General features: G+C 47.5%; 1 protein-coding gene across 2 annotated transcripts in view; it reads left to right on the plus strand.

Moving 5' to 3' along the window:
- The window catches only part of STK32C (serine/threonine kinase 32C), a 67,175-nt gene that overhangs the window by 32,975 nt on the left and 15,059 nt on the right, over positions 1-19,141 (plus strand). Inside the window, exon 2 of one of the 2 annotated variants that reach the window (XM_064663499.1) lies at positions 3,550-3,605. The exons of the other annotated variant lie outside the window; for it this stretch is intronic. Coding sequence (XP_064519569.1) covers positions 3,550-3,605 — 56 coding nt within the window. The remainder of the gene's footprint in view (positions 1-3,549; positions 3,606-19,141) is intronic. 2 annotated transcript variants of the gene reach the window in all.

Below are 19,141 nucleotides of genomic sequence, written 5' to 3' on the forward strand. Positions count from 1 at the left end.
GATGAACTCTCACTGGGTGTCCACTGTGTATCTTAAGTTTTATGGTAGTTTTATCTTGCTATACTTTTAGATATCTTCTAAATAAATGAAGAATTAACAGCAAAAATAATGAGAAAAATTCACCACTTTAAAATAGTAAAGACAAAACCCTATTTTTTTTCATCTCTCATCCTTCTATATAAAGAGAAACGTACTCTTCATTCTCTTTATTTCACTGACAAATGGAAGCTGTGCATCCAGGCTGCTTTATCCCACAGTACATCTTGTGACTACAGTGAGATCTTAATTACAGAGATGTCAGTGCAGCACCTGGCACCCTGTTGTGCTGTGGGCAGGGCCGGGCTGTGTGAGGTTTGAGGAGGTCCCTTGGGCACATGGAATGCTGCCATCCTGCTTGTCATGTGTTCCTGGAGCTGGAGAACAAAGCCACACCACACTGAGCAAAGCCAGGTCGTGGTATTTATCTTTATTTGTGATTCACAGTTTGTCACTTGGTGCCAGGGAGAGCCAGGAAGAGGCACATGTGTCTCTTGTTCTTATGTCCCACAGTTCCGCTCTTCTGCGAAGGTGCTACATTGATAATGAGCCGCTGGAGGAGTCAATGGGAACAATTTGGGAACAATTAGTTTCCTGTTCTCGTGAGGAGCTAAGGCAATACCCCAGGGACATCACAGCACAGCAGATGGCATTGGGCTGGGGTGTGAGTGAGTGTCCTGGCACCGGGGCACCTCGGATTTGCACATTGCAGGTGGATTTGGAATGGAATGGAATAGAAGAATAGAATATTTTCAGTTATAAGGAACTTACAGGGGTCATCTAGTCTCGGTGCCTGATGCTTCAGGGCTGCCCAAAAGCTGAAGCACGCTGTTAGGGGCATTGTCCAAATGCCTCCTGAACACTGACAGGATTGGGGCACAACCATGTCTCTGGGAGGCCTGTTCCAGGGTTTGGACACCCTCTCAGTAAAGACACCCGCTTCCTAAACCATCCCAGGTTTTCAGGTCCCTTTCCCACTCTTGTGAGTTCCTCCAGTTCGTCCTCAAGCCAAATCCATTTCTGTACCTCCAGATTGTGGCTGTCAGAGCCGTGCCATGTGAAGTCACAGCAGCGGGTGAGCAGGGCCTGTGAACAGGCAACAGCTGTCACCTCCTGCTCGCTGCCACGAAAGCCTCCACTGGCATCTGTGACTCAGGCCCTTACCAGTCACCCCCAAATCATCAGCACTTCTGGCTGCGGGTGAGTGACAGCTTTCTCCTGTCAGCTCAGAGTGGAGCCTCTGGAGCACACGCAACTGTTCCAGGCAGGTTCAGGATTTCTATTTCAGGGATAATCACATATTCTGTAGTGATAAGTTGTCATTTTTAGAAATTCAGTGTGTTGTGCACAAAAAGCAACACACTGCTACTATGATTTTCTTCCTCAAATGTTAAGATTTGCTTTTTCTTTAAAGGGATCATGGAATCATAGAATTGCTCACTTACACAGAGTTGTCAGATTGCTGACTGAATCCTGCAGAAAATACTGGAACTGGAAAACCAGTCAGTGCCTGTTCACTAACATCATCTGAACTTCCCATCAGCAGAACTGTGTATTAATTTATTAAAAGTGACATCTCTGCTGATAGGTTCAAGGGCCTGGTGAATATTCATATCTAGGTTTGTTTCCTGCTTGCTGACTTGAGCAGGCTTCCCAGAGCTGTTGTAGTCATGGATACATGGAAATGACACTTTGGGGTTTGTTTTCTCAGTGGCAATGCTTTTATACATAATATTCCAAACATTATAATAAAGAATTGTCAAAAGCTATCCTGGAGCGATGGCAGATCATGAGCGCTTGCATGTGGTTTAATTGCCAAGGAAATGCTGTCCTTCAAAGGAGCTCCCTGTAGCTGAGTGTCCTCTTGGAGTGCTTCTTAGAGACAGAAGGTCAATCAATGGATTTGATCGCACGTGGAAAACATTTGATCTGTTACCCCAAATGCTTCAGCCAGAAGATTTCAAACAGAATATTTACGAAGAAGCTGTAGCTGCAGTTCTGCATTGCTCACTGCAGCCTCTCTAATAGGGGTGGTAGGAAAATCCTCAGTAAACTACTGCTTAAATAAAAAGCTCCAGGGAGAAGGGATGTGATGAGGAGCTCACACAGCACCCGTGCAGCTGAGCCTTTCCTCCAGAGCCGTGGGAGGCCATCAGAAGGATGGGGGGGCACTGGTGTCCCCATGGGGTTTTTTCATGGAGACTCCTGGAGCAATCTGTGGGAGATCAATAGAATCATTAAGGCTGGAAAAAACCTGCAAGGTCATTGAGTCCAACCTTTGACCGATCACCACGATGTCAACTAAGACAACTAAACATGCACCAATTGGTTGTGCATCTGCCCTTCAGCGTCGCTGGTAGAGTGGAGTGGGAGTGTGAGGAGATAAGTAGTAGGAGCTGGCCCAGATTCTGTTTTCAGTTTCATTTGGCAAAGTTTTCTGAGCTCTCCTGTAGAAAATGTCCCACAAAAGTGACAATAACAATATTTTGGATATAAGCCTAGCACAAAAGGGTAATAGGAACTCCATGGGCATGCGTGGGCTCTTGATTCATCCTCAGAGATGGCAGATGTGCATTTATTTAAGATCTGGGAGTGGGACTGGTATTATTTATAGTGAATGCTTTGCTCCCACTCTTCCTATGTGATTTTGGTCTCCACTGTTGGTCAAACACTGGGTCAGTGCTCATTGTTGACCATCTCATGCATCATTCACACTGCAAATCCCCAACCCCATGCCAAGCATTTCTCTTCCTCTAGAAAACTGGCGTGGAATGCTGAGGGTCCCCCACAGGATTGGGCTCTCATGGTGGAACTGTCAAGGGCTGACAGATGTACTGGAGACAGTGCAGCTCAGTCCACCAGTGAGCTCCTCCTTACCTCGTCTTCTTTATCTAAAAGTGGCACTAAATTAGATCACAGCAGTACTTCAGTATAAAAATAATTTTGTTTGCAGCAGCTGCCGATCGAGGCAGTGGTGAGGTGTTACAGCTGCATGGTCCTTTCTTGCCATTGCTTCTCACCCTGGCTCTGGAAAAAAGAATGGGTCTGGCCCAGGTGGGCTTGCACATGGAGGGAGTGGAAGGCCATCCCTGTCCTCAAAATGCTGCCCTTGGGCAGCACCACCAGCCCACCTGTGTCGAACATGCATGGGTGGCTCAGCGCGGTCGTGTGGAGCGGAGCAGTGTCCTGTGTGGGGCGTGGGGCAGGGGCTCGTTGTGTTCCCTGCTCTGCCACGCTCGGAGTTTGTCCGTGAGCTCTGAGACCCCTCCTTTATCCACACAGGTCCAAGCTGTATTTTAACTTGTGCTAAACCACTAATATAGTAACCTCATCGAACCCTCTGCCAGCTCCATCAAGCAGATGAAAAGAGACTTGACAAAACAACTGCTGTCCTGCAGCAGTTTTATTAAAAGCTTAGCCAATGTTCTTAGTTGTCTCCCTGCCTTCTTTTAAATGCAAGCTCATTGCAGTAAAGCATTTACAAATTTAAATTCTTTTTTCTTTACCTTGTAGTGAACTTTGACCACTTCCAGATTCTCCGGGCGATTGGGAAGGGAAGCTTTGGCAAGGTAGGCCTGAGCGCTCGGTCTTGTGGGGTTTATCAGGTGTCTGCTGTTATGTACTTATGGGGTATTGAAACAGTAACAGGACTGAAATAGGCTATTTTTATATTTTTTATGATGGCTGCTCAGTGAACACAGGAAAAATGTTCAGGAAAATACCTTGTTGCCATTTGGCGCTGCTTTATTTCTTGGCATCTTGGTGAAACAGGTGTGTTTTAAACTACCAGCACAATTGTGACCATTTCACAGCAAATGTTCGTTATGGTTTGTTTCCTGTGGGGGTGTCTGGACTGTGAGGGGGTAGTAAGTCAGGAAGGTGCTGGAAGTTGTCCTGGGTGATGGACTGAGCTGGCACACTGTGGTCAAGGGGGTTCTCCGAAGTCCTGGGCTTTTTTCCCAGTCAGAAATGAGTTATGCTGAAGAGGTTTTATTGTTTATTTTTAACAAGTTTTTTTTGCCAAGCATGTGGGAAGAGGTGGGAGGTGATGATCAAAAAGCTGGATAGCTCTGGAAATCAGTTACTGGTTGGTTTCCTAGTGTTAGTCCTTTTTCATTCCCTTTTTCACTGACTCTCACTTGATGCCTGTGTAGGTGACTTTGCTGCATCTCTCATGGCATTTCCAACCTGAGTTTGCACTGCCAGCACAACCCTCAGTGTGTGTATGCATGTCCTTGGATGCACACAAGGCTTCATTGCATTCATTTTATCCCTTGTTTTACTGTGACCCAGCAGTGGTTGTGTCCCTCTGTAGCTGAGTCACCTGTGCCAATGGACAGGAGCTGTGGGAGCGACAGTCCCAGTGATGATCCCTGAACGCGCTGAATCGGCTTGTCACCTTCTCATGGGATGGTTGTGTGGTGCAGGGTTGTGTGCAGGACTGGGGCTTCAGGCAGGGAAATGGCCTTGAAAATTGTGTGAAACGTGTGATATCAAACCTATGAAATAGCCCAGCCCAGCTCAGAGAGGGACACAAGTGTCCCCAGACACTGGTAAGAGAAACTGAGGACAAGCTGAGCCGTCAGGGAAAGCTGTCCATGCTCATGCTTCCTGCTGGTTGCGTCATCTTGGCCGGTTTCTCTCACTGTGCTTTGTTCAAAAGCTGATGCCATGAGGATGAGAAAATCTGAACCTGGCTCTGGAGGTGACCTGCCCTATCCTTCGCCTTCTCCCTCTGCCTGATGCAACCTGATGAGGCAATGTCTGACCAGGCCATGGCCTCAGGACCTGCTGTACTTGGATGGCTGGAAACTGGAGACTTTGCAAAGGCAGAAATTTCTCAGCAGATCTGAGACCTGTTTGGCCAAAGAAGAGCCCAAATTTTTACTGATTACTGGAAATCTCTTTTTAAATACTCAAAATGCACGAAGTAGTGTCAGTGTTGAGTAACAGCAGCAGCACAAAATCCAGCCACAGTCTGGGTGGGTAGAGTCCAGCTTTTCTGAGAGTCAGGAGCGAGGACAGTGTTAGTCACAGTGCTGCCATTAGTGCTGCTTGCTAATGAAGTCGTTTCGTTACAGCCTCAGTGAACTGATGAACACTGAGGTATCTATTAGACTGCTCTGGCACAATCCACCCCCGTGAATTCCTGCTGGGCTTCGATGTAAGTCTGCATGGGACTTCCAGGGCTAATGAAAATGGATTGCCAGCAGTGTGTAAGTCACTGAGGGGGTGGTTTGAAATAGTCACCGGTGTTTGCAGCCACGTCCCTTCAGCAAGGAGAGGCAAAAGCTGGCAGCAGAACTCTGTCAAATTTCTGGACTTCTGTTAAATGATGGTGAATTATTAAATACCAGCTCAGATCCTTCCATGGGGCAGCACTGTGAGGATAAGGCAAAGAGCAGAGGAAAGTCTCCTCAGACACTCCTGGTGAGAATGGAAACTCTCAGGGTCTTGTCACTTCATCTCACTGTCAAAGACCAAAGACTAACTCAAAATCTCAAAAAGAGCAGCTCATTTTTTTTTTTTTCAAGCTGATTTAAGAAAATTCATATTTCTAAAAGTAACTTTCCAGAGAAGGGAGTTTTATTCTTTTGAGAAGCAGCACTTGGAAAATTAATTCTGCTGAGAACATGAAATGAAGAAAAAAAAGTTATTATCCCAGGGCAGGATAAGAAGACTTTGAAGAGAGCTGCTCCCCAAGGCTGCTCTGCTCCTCGTGGCTGCTCCTTGTGGCTGCTCACTCCTCTGTTTACGCTGCAGAAAGGTTAAGTCTAGCACGTAGCAGTCTATCAGGCATCAGAACTGTACATACACTTTCAACAAAATGCTGAAATGATTCATCTGTCATCTTTCTGGATAATTATGTCAATATGCTGAATTTCCTCTGACACTGAGAAAAGCTTTTTGCATTTACCAAGTCATTTACAACTCGCATTTAATTACAGAAAACATAGAACTACCTACCTGGAAAGTGGTATTTAAAATTTAGGGGTGGTTTAGTTGCTTTGGTTGGTTTAACCACTCTCTGCCCACGTTCAGGAGGATATTTAGGAGCCGGTGTCCCATCCATCTCAAAGTAGGGGTGTAGACCCTCAGTGTGCATGAATGACCTGTGGAATCTGATGCTGTGTGATCCCGTGGTGACGGGACCCGGGACCAGCACCCGTGGGGACTTTGGGCTCAGCAGTTCCTTCACGCTCATTTTGTGCACCCCTCAGGACAGACTGTGTGGTCATCAGTGCAGGAACTATAGGAAAAGAAGGGACAAGGAAGTCACAAATCCCTTTTGAAGAGCCTGAGAGACCTTGAGCTGTGGCTCTGGTGTATCTGCAGTAAATGGCCAATTTCTGTTTGCTAAAGGTGGGTTTAATCAGCTTTAAGATGCCATTAATCCAATCAAGGTCATGTTCAATTCCATGTTTACTCCAATTAGCAAGTGCGTAATATTTTCCACGCATATTAGAGGTGATATGATTTGATTTTTAGTAATTTCATAGAAGCATGGTGTTCCTCCTGTAGCACAGCCTCCTTTCCAAGCAGCAGCAGTTGCTCAGGTTTTGGCTGCTCTGGTGCCATTTCCCAAGTAGCAGCAGCCAGGTCTGGGTTTCCAGAATGAGGTGCAGTTTGTGACCCTGTTTGAATGGGGAACATGCTCTGAAGTTCATTGTGCTTCATAAAAGATGTGATGAGACCCAGAAATCTCTGAAGGCGTTGGTGGTGTTGCACCTGATACCTCCCTAAGTAAAAATTGGCCTCTCCTGGCTTCAGTCCCCATCCATTTGAACCATGAGGGAGCTGAGGGCGTTCATTCCTGAACTCCTTCTCCTGCCTGGGCTTACCTCTCAATTCACCAGCAGATCAGCCCCAGCTGCCTTTTTCAAGGGATAAAAAGCTGGATGGGGTTGTGGGAATTCATTATATCCACTTCACTGCTGTGAAGAAATAAGAACACATCTGAAGTTTTTCAGCACCGATTTATGTCTTTGTGTGCCTTTGGAAATAGAGGATTAAACCAGGGATGGGGATGGAATGAGCAGCAGCAGGAGGAAATGGAATCTTCCAGGGGAACCATATGCCTGGGATGGGTGCCAGTGGCCCATAGGAGGTGGAGACCTGGCTTTTGGTTTTCTCTAGAGAGGGCTGGGTGTCCTGCTCCTTGTGCCCAGCTCCACACCGACCCTCCCAAGGAGGGCTGGCTGTGCCGTGGGTTGCTTTGCACAGGTACTTCATGATTTTGTTGCTTTAATAATTCACACAGCCCAGAGCTGGGTATAGAAAGGCTTTAATCCATTTTCTAAAGGTCACAAATGCCCACCCAGTAGCTGCATCATAAATAAAATTCCCTTCAAGTCTATTCTCAACTGAATCTCTCTTTGACATCAACACAAGCTTGATCCATTTTCCTTTTTTTCAGCTTTATAAATGTTGAATTTTTTCCCCCAAAAGAAAGACTGGAAGTTTAATCCACTGGTACTAAACTGCCACAGATATTTTTTTGCCCTTGATTTTTCCTTTGCTGTCCTGGAGCTCACATGAGGCTTAGGGTTTGCCAGAGCTGTGGGCAGGGACTGGGGACACACATCCCTGCTGGACATTGTCCCTGTCACTGGATTGCATGCTGTGTCATTGGGAGGCTCCAGAGGCGAGGATGCCTTGGCTTTGCCAACAGGCAGCATGGTTGCTGGGAGGGGACAGCCAGGTGAGGGGTGTCTGTGGGTCCTGGGGTGCTGGACAGCATCTGGTGCTGGACCATCTGGTGCTGGTCAGGTATTGTCCCACTTGGCCCCTGAGGCTGCACAGGGACGTGTGAGAAAGCACAGAGCACACAGAGGGAGATCCTCCCTCCGATACTCCCAGGTAATACCAAGTGATTTTTGTTCTTGGACGTTGTCAAGCTGAGAGTCTGTCCATCGGTAAAAGCCACAGGAAAGAGAATAGCAGAGCATGGAAAGCCGCAGTGGCAGTGGGGTCCAGCACCACCTCACTGTCTTCTGTTGTGGGGACAGCAGCAGGAAAATTACAGTGGAAAGTGCCACTGAACTGTCTGGAGAGACAGAGTGAGCAGTGACTTCAGCTGGAAGGAGCCTGGGACACGATCCTGCATGTCCCCACTGGGGACCTGTTTGTGGTTTCTGAAGGATCAGTCTTCATAAGACAGTGATTTATCGTACAAGCTGCCCACTTTTGTTATTATTATACACCCGGTGCCTTATTAACATTTGCATTAGATACTGCCTGGGGTTTGTTTCAGCCCCCATCATTCCCTGTGGATGAGTCACACCGATGTGGGACAGGAGGTGGGATGGGAGGTGGGATGGACCCTTGTGCCAGCAGCTGGGGGCCTGTGGACAGGAAAGAGGGGTAAGAGAGTAGAGGGCAGAAGCATCATCCTCCACCCGAAAACCCACAGATGGTCCTGGGCCACCCCTGCAGGTCTCTGTGTGGGGGCTGGCACTGCCAGGAGCACGGGGCAGGTGGAGCATGGCCACAGTGCTTGGTGTAGGTGGGGAAGGGGTGGTTGGTGGCCCTGTGGTGGCTGGCTTTGCCCGTGGTACATGCAGTCCACGGCCCTGCAGTGCCTGGCTTTGCCTGTGGCACACTGGCTGCTGTTCCTGCGGTGCCTGGCTTTGCCTGTGGCACACTGATTGGTGTTCCTGCCATGGCTGGCTTTGCCCGTGGCACACTGGGCGATGTTCCTGTGGTGTCTGGCTTGGCAGGGCACATCCTCAGCATCCAGAAAGTGGCTCCACTCAGTCTGGAAGCCCAAGCGACATCTGGAGCTGGACCACAAGACGGCTCCTGCCGTCGGCACAGTGAGAACTTGCTGTGGCTGGTGGCAGCAGGAATGTTTTCTCACATGAATTCCTGTGTGTGCATCAAGACTCAGTAGCTGTTGGCTGCTCAGGTTCTTCCTGGCTCTAACATGGGAGTTTTTTCAATATTAGATTCTACAACAAAATCCTCCCACACCATCCCCACTCCCCCTCCCTGCCTGAGCCCAAATGCGATCTCATTTCGAGGTCTTTGATTAAGGAGACCTTTTTATGGATCAACATATGCTGCCTGTCGAGTGGCAGATGTCTCTGAATCCAACCCTGACCCTTATGTTGGAAGAGCCAGCCTCGGGGTGGGGCAAGGGGACAGAGAGGTGCAGGTGTTGGAGGAGGAGGAGTTGCAGTGGGAGCAGGAGAGGACAGAGCTGGGTCAGGTGGCCTGGATGAGAACAAACCCACCCTAAATGCATTACTGAATTCCATAAAAGATCATCTGTCTTGAGGACAAAGAGCAGAATATTTTGGCATGGATCAGATTAATAATTGGAAATCTGATTATTGTTCTGTTAGCACTGCCCTTAGGAGAACCTCCTTTTTTGTCCCTGTCACGGGCAGGGTCTTGTCCTGTCGTCGGTGCCAGCCTGCAGCTCTCACAGGGACAACATTAGCAGTCTCACTTTTAAAGAAAAAAAAGCTCCCTTCATCGCTAATGATAATTATAAACTTCTCAGTGGCTGAAATGTGACCAGCATTTGGATCTTGGTGTTGTTCTGACAAGCCATCATAGCACACCCCCCCACCAGCTGGATAATGGAACAGAGAGATGGGAGGTTCCAGCATCAGATGCAGCTTCTGGCAACAATAAAATTGAAGCTGTGTTGGACATCGAGGTCATCTACAGGTCCTTGGAAGCTGCAGCTTGTGAGTTTGGGATGTTCTGTTAATGCTCATGGTTGGACAATACAATTACAAACCACTTAATGTCATAAATGACAAGGAACAACGTCTGCTGTTCTTATGAAATTATGAATACATCAGCATGATACAGCAAATAGAGTTTATTAAGGTAAATACTGCCTGCATTTCACCAGAGCATTATGGGGTGTACCCCTGTTGTCACTCTGGGCAGCACCATCGATCAGTGGTGTTTCTGGAAGGAGACTTTTTCCTTTTCTTCACAGGATGTATTTTTTCTCATGGGTCTTCCTATTCATTTATGTGACTTCCTATTGAAGTGTCTGTGCCCTGCTTAGAAACAGATTTGAATCTCATGGGAGTTGTACGGACACAGCTCCATGAGGCTGGATACAGTCCTGCTCTGGTTTTTCTGTGGTGAAGGCAGGAGCTGCCCACAAGCCACTACAAGGCCATTGGGATTTCCTGTGTCTCAGCAATGAATTAAAGATGGAACATGAGAAACACAAATAGAAACTGATGCAACTGGTGCAAAACTAACAATAGAAACAAGTGTTGTGATGATGGATTTGAGGTAACTTTACCACAGTCAGAGGTACCCACAGCTTGTGCTGGGCACCTGGAGTCAGTGGCAGCCACGGGACAGAACCTCTGTGTGAGCCAGGCTTGCTAGGAAGTGTCCTTCCCAGTGATGAGCACGTGATGTGCTATTATTCCTCCCACTTTTCCTGCCTGACTTTCTCCTTTGAAGTTGCCTCTTTTTCCCGTCTTCTAAGAATAACATGGTGGTTTGCCTTGTTTTCCCGGATGAACAATGTTGGTGGACTCTGGAGACAGGCAAAAAGAGGATGTGGGAAAAGTCGTTGTGGGATAGACCTTTAGAGGTGTATCAGAAAGGTTGTGTGGAGTTTTGGGTGTTTCATCCAGCTGGGTCCATTACATGGAGCCCCCCACCATAGGGCTTGGCCATGCACTGGGAGAGGCCTTGTTTGGGAGCAGGGCAGGGCAGCCTGGAGACCCCCTGCTCCTCAGAACTAGGAACTGCTCCCTAATGCTCTGAGCTGTGCCCTGGGACTGCTCTGCTCTGCACTGTGTTCTCTGCCCAAGACTGGTGGGTCTGGGGGGAAAAGAGACAGAAATGACTAATTCTCATGGTACCTGCTCTTTTTTGTCTCTGTTGATGTGTCTCTCTGCTCAACACTGCTGTTGGCACTGGGGAAACAGGGCAGTGGAGAACAGGCTGATGGAAAGATTGAGCTACTCAGGCTGTCACTGCAAAGGGCTCCTGAGAAAACAGCCAGGAAATACAGAACAGGGTTTGGGAGCAGCAGAGGTATTAGGGTGGGATTTTTGGTGGGTTTGGGTCTCTTTCCTCTGAGCCTTTCCGTCACTGAGGCTGTTGGCCAAGCCCAGGGTATGGGGTGAGGGGCCCTCAGGTGCGACCTGGTATGGGTCACCTGCTGAAAGGTCCTGGACATGGTCATTTGTGTGATGTGGATAGCAAAATCCATAATAGTTTCGATAGTTCCGTAAAATTAAAATATTAGGAGAGAAATGTTGATGAACTCTAAATTTAGTGCTTTCCATTTTCATACGAACTGGCCATTTTGTTCTCTGAAATAAAGCTGCAACTACAGGATTGCCTTGACATTTGCACATTTTTCTTTTCTAATGTTCTGTACTATTTTACTCTTCCTGACCCATCACAGTTGTGATGAACTGTATTTTATCTGTATGATCAGAAATTGTACCTCCCTTTGGAACACACTCTGGACTGTAAGTAAATGGGATTTTTTTTAAAGAAAGAAAGACATGAAAAGGAACAGTGTTTATTAAACAGAAGCCTTTTGTGTCTCTGCTTTCCACTCTCACCTCCCGTTTCGTTACTATTTATGTCCAAAATCCATTGAGAATCCTTCTGTTCCTGTCGTTCGCTCACGGAGTTGCAGTAAGATTGTTGTGCCACGTTATTACTTTTGATCTAAAAATTCTTTTTAAAAGTAAGTGCTAAAAATTCCTCTCAATAAAGGGCAATGCAGTATAAAATACTTATCTGTTCATACTCAGCAAGTGGTGCAGTTAAACCAAACCACACTGAAGATGAACTAACACCAACTCGTTCTTCCCAGCTGCAGTTGGACAATGCTTTTTGCCAGGATGCAGGAGCTCTGGCCACCACTTACCCCATGATGGGATAGTGCCCCATGTGTGCTCCTCTTAGAGGTCTGGGCCCCTGCTGCATTCCCAGGCTCTCAGCTCTGCCCTGCTCTAAAATTCAATTTTAACCCCTGCTATTCTTAAGCTTGTCGGAGAGATTAAGATTGTTGCCCAGAGAAGCTGTGGCTGCCCCACCCCTGGAAGTGTTCAAGGCCAAGTTGGATGGGGCTTGAAGCACCCCAGGATAATGGAAGGTGTCCCTGCCCATGGCAGGGGGTAGAACGAGATGATCTGTAAGTTCTCTCCCAGTGCGAACCATTCCATGATTCTATGATTTGCAGGGTGTTCCTGGACAGAGCCCTCCAGTGGGAGTCCCATCCCTGGAGAAATAGGAAGCATATTTCTTCACCTTGGCAATACAATATGATTAAGTGCTGTTTGGTAGGTTTGACAGAAGGGCTTGTGAAGCTTGTGAAGGCTCCCTGGGGACAGGGTGGAGGCAGCCCCTGTCTGATGGTGCTTGTGTCTGCTCAGGCTTGAGGCAGACAGTGACGGAGGAATGGACCAGCCTGGAGGAGTGGGGGGGTTGTCTGTGTCCAGGTTTATCAGAGCGCCTGTGCCCCACTCTGGAAGGGATCTTCATCTCCCCACCCTCTACAGCTGCTCTTCCAGGGTCTGTCCCTATGTACAATTTGGTGGTAAACACCAGCTCAATGGAGTAAGCTTCCGCCAAGGGAAAATTCAGCATTTGGCTATAACTGGCATTAATTCCTCCTCAAGGTTTTGCACTGTGAAACACAAGTATCTCCTTTCTTGGCTGAAAAGTCAGACCTGTGCTTATTTCCTTTAGCACAAAGGAGAAACTTTGGGGCCTGGGGGTGGGTTGTGGCAGCAGCACAAACGAGGACATTGGGGCCACTTGTGTCTCAATGCCATTGCCCAGCGGCACCAGATCGTGATGAGTGGTGAGCCTTTTTAAAATAGCACAGCGAGTTCTTGTCTTGGGATCAGGGAAGGCTTCAACATCAATTTACGTTCAGATATTAAATAAAACCTTCCATTCTTCATTGGAAGTAATTAGATTTCTCTCTGTTCCCGAGTTTTATCAAATATACAGCTAAAAAAATCATTCTGCCTCTTTGACCAATGTATAAACCATCACAGAATGTAGTCGTGGCCATAAGGAGAGATGGCTCCAAATACAAGATGTAACTCAGAATGTGTGTCACCCACAGGAGGATATTGCACAATTTATTCAGAAAACACTTGTTAGCTGTGGTTGTGCACAGGGGTCCAGATCCTTGTGTAAATGTGTTGAGTGCTGCTGGACTGGAGTAAATGGTGAATCCAGGTTTGGATCTGTCCAAAAGGCAAAAAGAAGATGGGTCATTGTGTCTTCAGGGACCTCTGCAGGTTGGTCTGAGTTTTCCTCATTCTTCTTTAATTATTGAAAAAGCCCAGCAGAGATCTCTGAGCATGTGATTAAAACCAGACAAAAATGTAGATGCTTAACAGCCTTTCTGTAGGAAGTGTGACAGCTCCAGAACACATCTCCCGGGTTGCCCTCCTCCCTGCTCTCAGCAGAGCAGTCCACACCGTGGGAAGCTCAGATTCCGTCCCCTTTGGATCCTCCCCAGGGGGGTCTGCTGCTCCGTGTCCTTGAGGTCAGAAAATCCCCACTGAGGACATGTGCTCCAGGCTGTGGCCAAAGAACGATCCAAAATGCAAGCAGTTTTTATTTTAAAAAGAAGTAAAAACGTCAGGTTTGGGGTGTCTGGCTTGGCAAAGAGGTCGTACAGCTGGCGTGTGAGGGGGCACATGTGGAAAAACAGGACAAGCAAAAGCAAAGAAAAATGCTCTTATTTCCTTTTTATTCCTTAGGTTTCTCTGCTGTCACTTCTTCAGTTTCTCCTTGTTTATTTGGATTAATGTTTTTCCTGAGGTAAAAAAGTCTACACCTCTTTTGGAGCTGCAAGTCAAATAATCCCCCATATCCAAACTCAATTACAGAAACATCTGCTTAATGTCTAATGGAACCTTATTTTCTCAGTGTGACATTAAAGGGAAATGGTTACTCTGAGCCACCTAAAGTTGCATTAAATCACAGGATTCAGAGCTGGTAGATAACATTCTGCATCCCCCTCCCATGATTTCTTGCAGGGAAATTAGGAAATATTCCCCAATAGACACCAACTGGGAGATCCCAGCTCCCAGTTTGCTGTGTACTGGTGCCAATGAGAAGAACTTTTGTTGACATAGTTTGAGTGTGCTGGTCGTGCTATTCATGTCAACAGTGAGATAGAAATAAGATTCTATCTGGAAAAAAATATAAAATATGAGCAAGCCTTGTTTTGCCCGTGTTTTGAGCTGCTCCCAGCTGTATCTGCACGTTTCCTCTGCTGGTACGCAGAGGGTTGGCCACTCCTGTAGATGATATAGATCTGGGGGTCTTTTGAGCTTCAAGGAAGTGAACATATTCTTAAGACTCCAGATTGAAGCTACTGATGTTTCCCAGAAAAGCTGTGGCTGCTCCATCCCTGGAAGTGTCCCAGGCCAGGTTGGATGGGGCTTGAAGCAACCTGGTCTAGTGGAAAGCGTCCTTGACCATGGCAGGGGGTGGAACTGTGTGGGCTTTAAGGTCTCTTCCAACGCAAACCAGCCTGGGATTCTGTGATTCTCTGATACATGGCACACTGAGGTGCTACTGTGAACAGCAGGTGTTATTTTGGGTCAGGAGAGAATTTTGGCTCTAGCATAAGCAACTGAAAAAGGGATTTTTAATGGAAGTGTTGACACGACCTGGAAACACCAACAGGCTTGCTGTGAATAAAAGTTTCATCAACTGCTGTTACAACTTGGCTGCAGCAAACAGCAGTGTGCATAAAAGAGATTTTAATGATTTATGGTGTTCTGACAAGCCAGTCCATCAATCTTGCGGAAAAGCACAGCTTTTCAGCAGGGAAAAAGTAAAGTTGCAAGACTTCATGAAAAATATCTTAAGGAGTGAAATGTGGCAAGGTATTTAGAATAGGAAACAAAATCAGTACTTAAAGATGTGAAGGTGGATTTGTTGAGCTGGTAACCTTGTATTTAGAGCATGGCTCCTGAGAGTTGCACTTGTTTGCCAGTCACTGCAATTTTAGAGGCTGAGACTGGATATTGGGAAGAAATCCTTCCCTGTGAGGGTGGTGAGGCCCTGGCACAGGTTGCCCAGAGAAGCTGTGGCTGCCTCATCCCTGGAAGTGTTTAAGGCCACGTTGGATGGGGCTTGGAGCAACCTGGGACAGTGGGTTGCAACCATGGCAGGGCGTTGGAACTGAATGGGCTTTAAGGTAGCTTCCAACCTAAACCAGTCTGGGATTCCATGATTTTATGAGCTGTGGAAAGGCCGAGAAGCACTGTCATCATGGCCAGCAGCTGTCACATATTTGTGTCACCCGGGCTGGTCCATCCCCATGGCACAACAGGAAGGTGGCTGTGGGAACCGCGCGGGGACCGGCACAGCAGATGTGCTGTTCTTTCAAATGGGTTTTTGTGTGCTGGAGATAATGGTTGGGAGAAACACTGCCAGAGACACTCTGTCAGAACTGTTCCCAGGACAGAGTCCTGGTTAAATGAGCTGCACAGTCAAGCAATGAAGGGTTTTGATTGTTTCAGAGTATTTTTTTATTCAGGATCAGATAGAGTTACAGTTTCATGTCCCTGCTGAGCATGTCCCTGGTGAGTGTCAGTGGTAGGTTGTGTGCAGCTACAGCCCTGCCCCAGGATGTTTTGTGGTTCCATGAGGTCCCTCTGAATTCCACCAGACCCGTTGCCCCCTAAGGATAAAAATGGTCTGCCTTGCCCAGAACTCCCTCCCCCAGGACCATCCCTGAAGGGGCGGTGAGGGGCTGCACAGGCTCCTGCAGGTGCTGGCTGCCTTTGGTGTTTCCAGCCCCTTGGGCTCATGGCACCAAGCTCTGGGTCAGCATCCATGGAGAGGGAGCCCCTTCAAGGGACCAGCATCCTCCTGGGCCTGCTCTTGTAGGGGAGCTGCTCCCAGGGGGTTTCTGTGGGAGATGCTTCCAGCAGAGCTTCATCCAGCTGCTCCCCGTGGTTCATGTGCTTAATGAATCCCTGATACAGTAATTGTATCACTGCACGTACACCCGGGAGGGAGCTTTAAGCTTTGCTGTCTTGGCTGTGTTTAGAAAAAAAAAAATTAGCTGGTTTTATCTTTTGTGTTTGTGAGAACTGTAGAACAAGTTAATATGAACTTTTTAATTACCAGTATTACACAGATGTTAATTACCAGGGAAGGATTGTGTTTCAGTTGCCGTCCACACCATCATAATACAGGATGGATACAAAGATGCTTTTAAATGCCAGGGGAAGTGGCTCAGTGTCCTGTGCAGCTGTGACACCATGGCCATGTCCAGAACATCCTGATCCCTGTTTGCTGCTTTCCTGACAGCAGCTGGGAATTTAAATATTAAATTTTTTTTGTATATATATAATTGGCAAGATTCTGGCTGTAGCTCTTGGTACAAGAGCGAAGCAGAGGGGTCCTGGGGATACTGGGTGATAGGGATTTCCCTACAGCCACTTTGCAAAGGATGAAAACTCTGGGAGAAGTGGGCGATGTCTTGGTGCAAGAGCTGAGCCATCCAAGGAGAGCTTGGCTGAAGGAGATGGATTGTTAAAGGTCAATATTGAGGTTATTCTTTCAGCAGTGCACGGTACAGTAAAGCGTTTCTTACCTGTTTTTGCTCAAGAAGCTCAGGAAACCAGTGATCACAATCTTCCTGCCCTTCCCTGCAAGGAAGAGCTGCCTGTCCCTGTCTTTGCAGTCTGTCTCTAATGTCTCAGAGCCTTGCTGAGGTGGTCTCCAGCTGTACTGGGGTGACTGGTATTTACCCCAGACGTTCTCCATGAGCCCAGCAGACAGGCTGGTGTCCGGAGAGGTGCGGTATTCATGTGCTTACGTGGCTCTGTCACAAGTTACTGTTTTTTTTTTCTTTTCATTTCTACTGTAAAATTTAGTGTTCAAAACTGAACTCGGTTCTCAAAAAAGCTCGAGCTCTTTATATGTCATGGCAAATGCCTCCTCACTGCTTGTGGCCCTTCAGAATGAAGGACTTAGTTCCTGCTCCAGAGGCTGCAAATCTCCCATTTCCTCAACATCTTTCTTGAGGCTGCTGCTGTGCTTCCCCCAGAGCAGAGACTCTTTTCCCCAAGTGGCCCCGAAGCCTACAGATGGTTTTGGTTGCCACAGGCAATTGTATGTTTATGCTTCACATTTCAAGTTTGAACCTTTCTGGTAAAATGGTGGCTCTATAGGTGTTGGGGAAAACAGGGAGGGTTAAATACCCAAGGGAAATCAGCAGAAGTGGAGGAGAAATCAGTATAAATGGGCAAGGTGCAACCACTGCAAGTAAGCATCTTTAGAGCAGTGTTCGGCTGCAGTTCAGAAGTGAGCAGGATTAAGGTGTTTGGTGTGGGTGTGTAGTGCTGGCTGACACTAAGCCTTGACTCTGCTTTAAAATCAAAATAAGTGCAATCCAGCTTTGTACGCTGAAACGTCCTGGTGGCTCTGAGCCAAAGTCAATAGAGTGTCTGTGTGTGGAAGGATTACAGGGCATTGTCTTCCAAAGGCAGAAGCCAAAGAAGGAGAAATTCAAGAAGAAAAACCACTGCTCCCAGTTTGGACCCCGAGGGCAGGTCCCTGAGTCAGCTGTGGGTTTGTGCATCGGCTGTGACGGAGACGTCCCTCAGAGGACAGGGTCATTTCAGGTCTGCATATGCAGAAAGAAAAATGTCTTTGTGCAGCCGAGATTGAGATCGATCCCCAGTATCTATTAGCTCTGTGGATCCTGCCCAGAATGAAAACGGCTGGCTTTTGTTTGAGCCCAGGCAAATTGTGCTGCCGCTTCGTAATGAGTTTGAGAGAAGTCAGAACATGCTATTAAGTGATTAGGTGATCTCTCATCTGAGTGGCGATCTCAGCCTGCTGAATTCCTTCAGAATCAGCAGGAAAAAAGTTATTGGATTTCTAAAAGAGAAAGGGCAAAGCCTGACTAAAGAGAGGGAGCTGGACAGGGAAATGTACAGAGCAGCAAAAGCTGAGGTGATGGGGGAAAGTGTTCTAAATACACTAGAATGAAAAAACTTCCCAAAACAACATAACTCCCAAGTCCCCTGAACATCAATTAGCCCCCAAATCCCTGTTTTCTATTTCTGTGGCACCTTACACCGTGGCTGGGTTGAAAGTAGCAATAACTCCTGTAAGCAGCAGCTCGGTAAGTGATGTCCAAGGAGTGATGGGAGGAGCCAGATAATTCCTGGTGGATTATGAACTCTTCCTGCTTTTGGTGCACAGTTTGTGATGTGACAGTGAGTGCTTTGGTCTTATGGACTGAGGTTTATCCTGAGGCTTTAGCCCAAGGTCTGGTTTGTGTAAGTGGTGTGTATGTCCCACTGAAGGAGTGAGGTGCACCCCTGCGAGTAACAGTTGTGGTGTGGGTGGGGGTAGAAGATGAACCAGTCAAAAGGGTGAGTCCCTCAGATCTGTTCTTATTTAGTCCCAGTGGGGGGTTTTTGTTTGTTCTGGTTTTTAAACTTTAAATTGTGGTCTGATATTTGAAATTCTTAATGTTTTCCCTGGCTGAGTTGGAAGCTGCTGAAGAGCCCCCACCAAACTGACTCCAGGACAGCCATTTGGAGCCGTGCTGGCTGTTCCCACTCCACAGGCTGCTGTTCATTTGTGTTTTTCAAATTAAAGCTGGTCCCTTTGTCCCCATCTCTGATTTTCAGATGCCATGGGACAATCAGGTGAGCTTTGGGTGCTGTGCTGGGTTTCTGTGCCGTGCCCGTTCCAGTGCCCAGAGGGAGCATTGCTGGAGCACCACAGGGAGGGGTCCCCCAGGTGCAATGAGGGGGGTGCAGCCCTGCTGCCTGTGCCTGACATCCTGCAGGATGCCTCTGAGATGCCCAACTCCTGCCATGGGGGTTCCTCTTGGTTTCCCAGCTAGTGGAAGGTGTCCCTGCCCATGGCAGGGCATGGGACTGGATGAGTTTTAAGGTGCCTTCCAGCCCAAACCATTCCACGATTCTATGATTGAAGCCAGGCTGACTCCAGCTCTGTGGCTGCTTGTGGTGATAAAACAAAGCCTGTGCAGGAAGCAGAGGCAGCTCTGAGTACTGTGTTCATGTGTGGAGCTCTTACCTTAAGGAGGATATTTCAGAGCCCAGAGTCAGTTTTCCCCATATGGCATTTT

The sequence above is a fragment of the Pseudopipra pipra genome, chromosome 8 (genome assembly GCF_036250125.1).
Source record: "Pseudopipra pipra isolate bDixPip1 chromosome 8, bDixPip1.hap1, whole genome shotgun sequence".
NCBI lineage: Eukaryota > Metazoa > Chordata > Aves > Passeriformes > Pipridae > Pseudopipra > Pseudopipra pipra.